Source organism: Emiliania huxleyi (assembly GCF_000372725.1).
Source record: "Emiliania huxleyi CCMP1516 unplaced genomic scaffold EMIHUscaffold_9331, whole genome shotgun sequence".
NCBI classification, from domain to species: domain Eukaryota; phylum Haptophyta; order Isochrysidales; family Noelaerhabdaceae; genus Emiliania; species Emiliania huxleyi.
In genome coordinates, this window is record NW_005195062.1 from 1 (window position 1) to 1,187 (window position 1,187).

The 1,187-nt window shown below is 62.1% G+C and overlaps 1 protein-coding gene across 1 annotated transcript; it reads right to left on the reverse strand.

Moving 5' to 3' along the window:
* Nucleotides 1-9: 9 nt before the first annotated feature.
* On the reverse strand, nt 10-519 carry EMIHUDRAFT_125357 (hypothetical protein; the record flags this gene model as incomplete). The annotated part of the gene is made up of 1 exon (XM_005756984.1): nt 10-519. A coding segment is annotated over one exon (510 nt), but the record flags the coding sequence as incomplete, so codon positions are not given.
* Nucleotides 520-1,187: the final 668 nt, after the last annotated feature.

Consider the following 1,187-nt stretch of genomic DNA (forward strand, 5'->3'; position numbering starts at 1 on the left):
CAGGGCCACCTCGCAGGCGCTACTCGCAGTCTCGCCCGGCAGAGGGAGCGCAAAGCGCGGGACGCCGGTGTCGAGCGCGGGCGGGATCGGAGGCGCCTCGGGAGCGAGCCGGTCCCAGCAGGTGACCTGCAGCCGGCAATCCGCGCCGCTCTCCGCCAGCAGCATCGGCTGCGAGGTGTGCACCGTCGCCGCATACCGGCGCTTTGCCGCGTCAAAGGGCGGCTGGAGATCGGTGCCGGAGACACTCAGGCCACGGAGGGCGCAGTCAGAGGCTTGGACCGGCGGCGGTGCGGCCGATGGCGGCGCATCGCCGCCCTCGCCCGGGCGCGAGCACGCAGCGCATACGGCGCCGAGCCCACCCGACGCGTTGGCCACTGTGCCCCAGGCCTGGCACTGTGCTGGAGACAGGAGAATCTGGGGCGGCGAGCGGCTGTCTCGCACGGGCTCGTCGGCGGCGGCGGCGAGCTCCGGGAGGGCTGCGAAGGTGAGGCAGAGCAGGAGAGGAGGCATGGAAGGCATTGGACGAGCGGGACTGACCCGGCGCCGGAGTTCACAGCCTTGTTATGAGGTTTCTCTGGGACCTGCGGCGGTACCCGTCTCTGTTGTTCGGGCAGTGAGAGACGCAGGATCTGCACGCCAAAGTGGGCCACTCCGCATTTGCATTTTGGTTTTGGGTTGTCGGAGATCATCCATCAGCACTCATGTCTCATCAGTCAGTCACGTCGGCGTGGCGCCGCGGGCCTGGACCTTGCGTTCGGTGATGTAGCCCCGCGAGGGCTTGGCGCACATTTTGCCGCTTTGGCTGATTTTGGGCCCAAACCAGCTGATTTCCACGGAGTTTCCTCGGGAAACTAGAGAGGAAACGAGAGGGTGCTGTGGAGAAACACGGAAAGGAAACGAGGAAACATGGATACAGCCTAAGTCTTGAGCTTGATGGCGACACGCCTTCCTCCTTCCTTTTCGAATCCAGGACTAATGGTTTGATCATTTCTTGCCAAAAACAACCCATTCCAGTCGCAGAAAAAAGAAAGAAATGACTTTTAGGGAAGGCGGGGAAAAGAAAGAATTTAAACAAGAAAACTCTCTCTCACAGCACACAGGCTCGACACAGGTGAAAGAAAGAATTTTGAAACCCGGAACGCTAGCCGGCGCGGCGATCGGAGGTTTGTGGCACGTGCATGCGATGC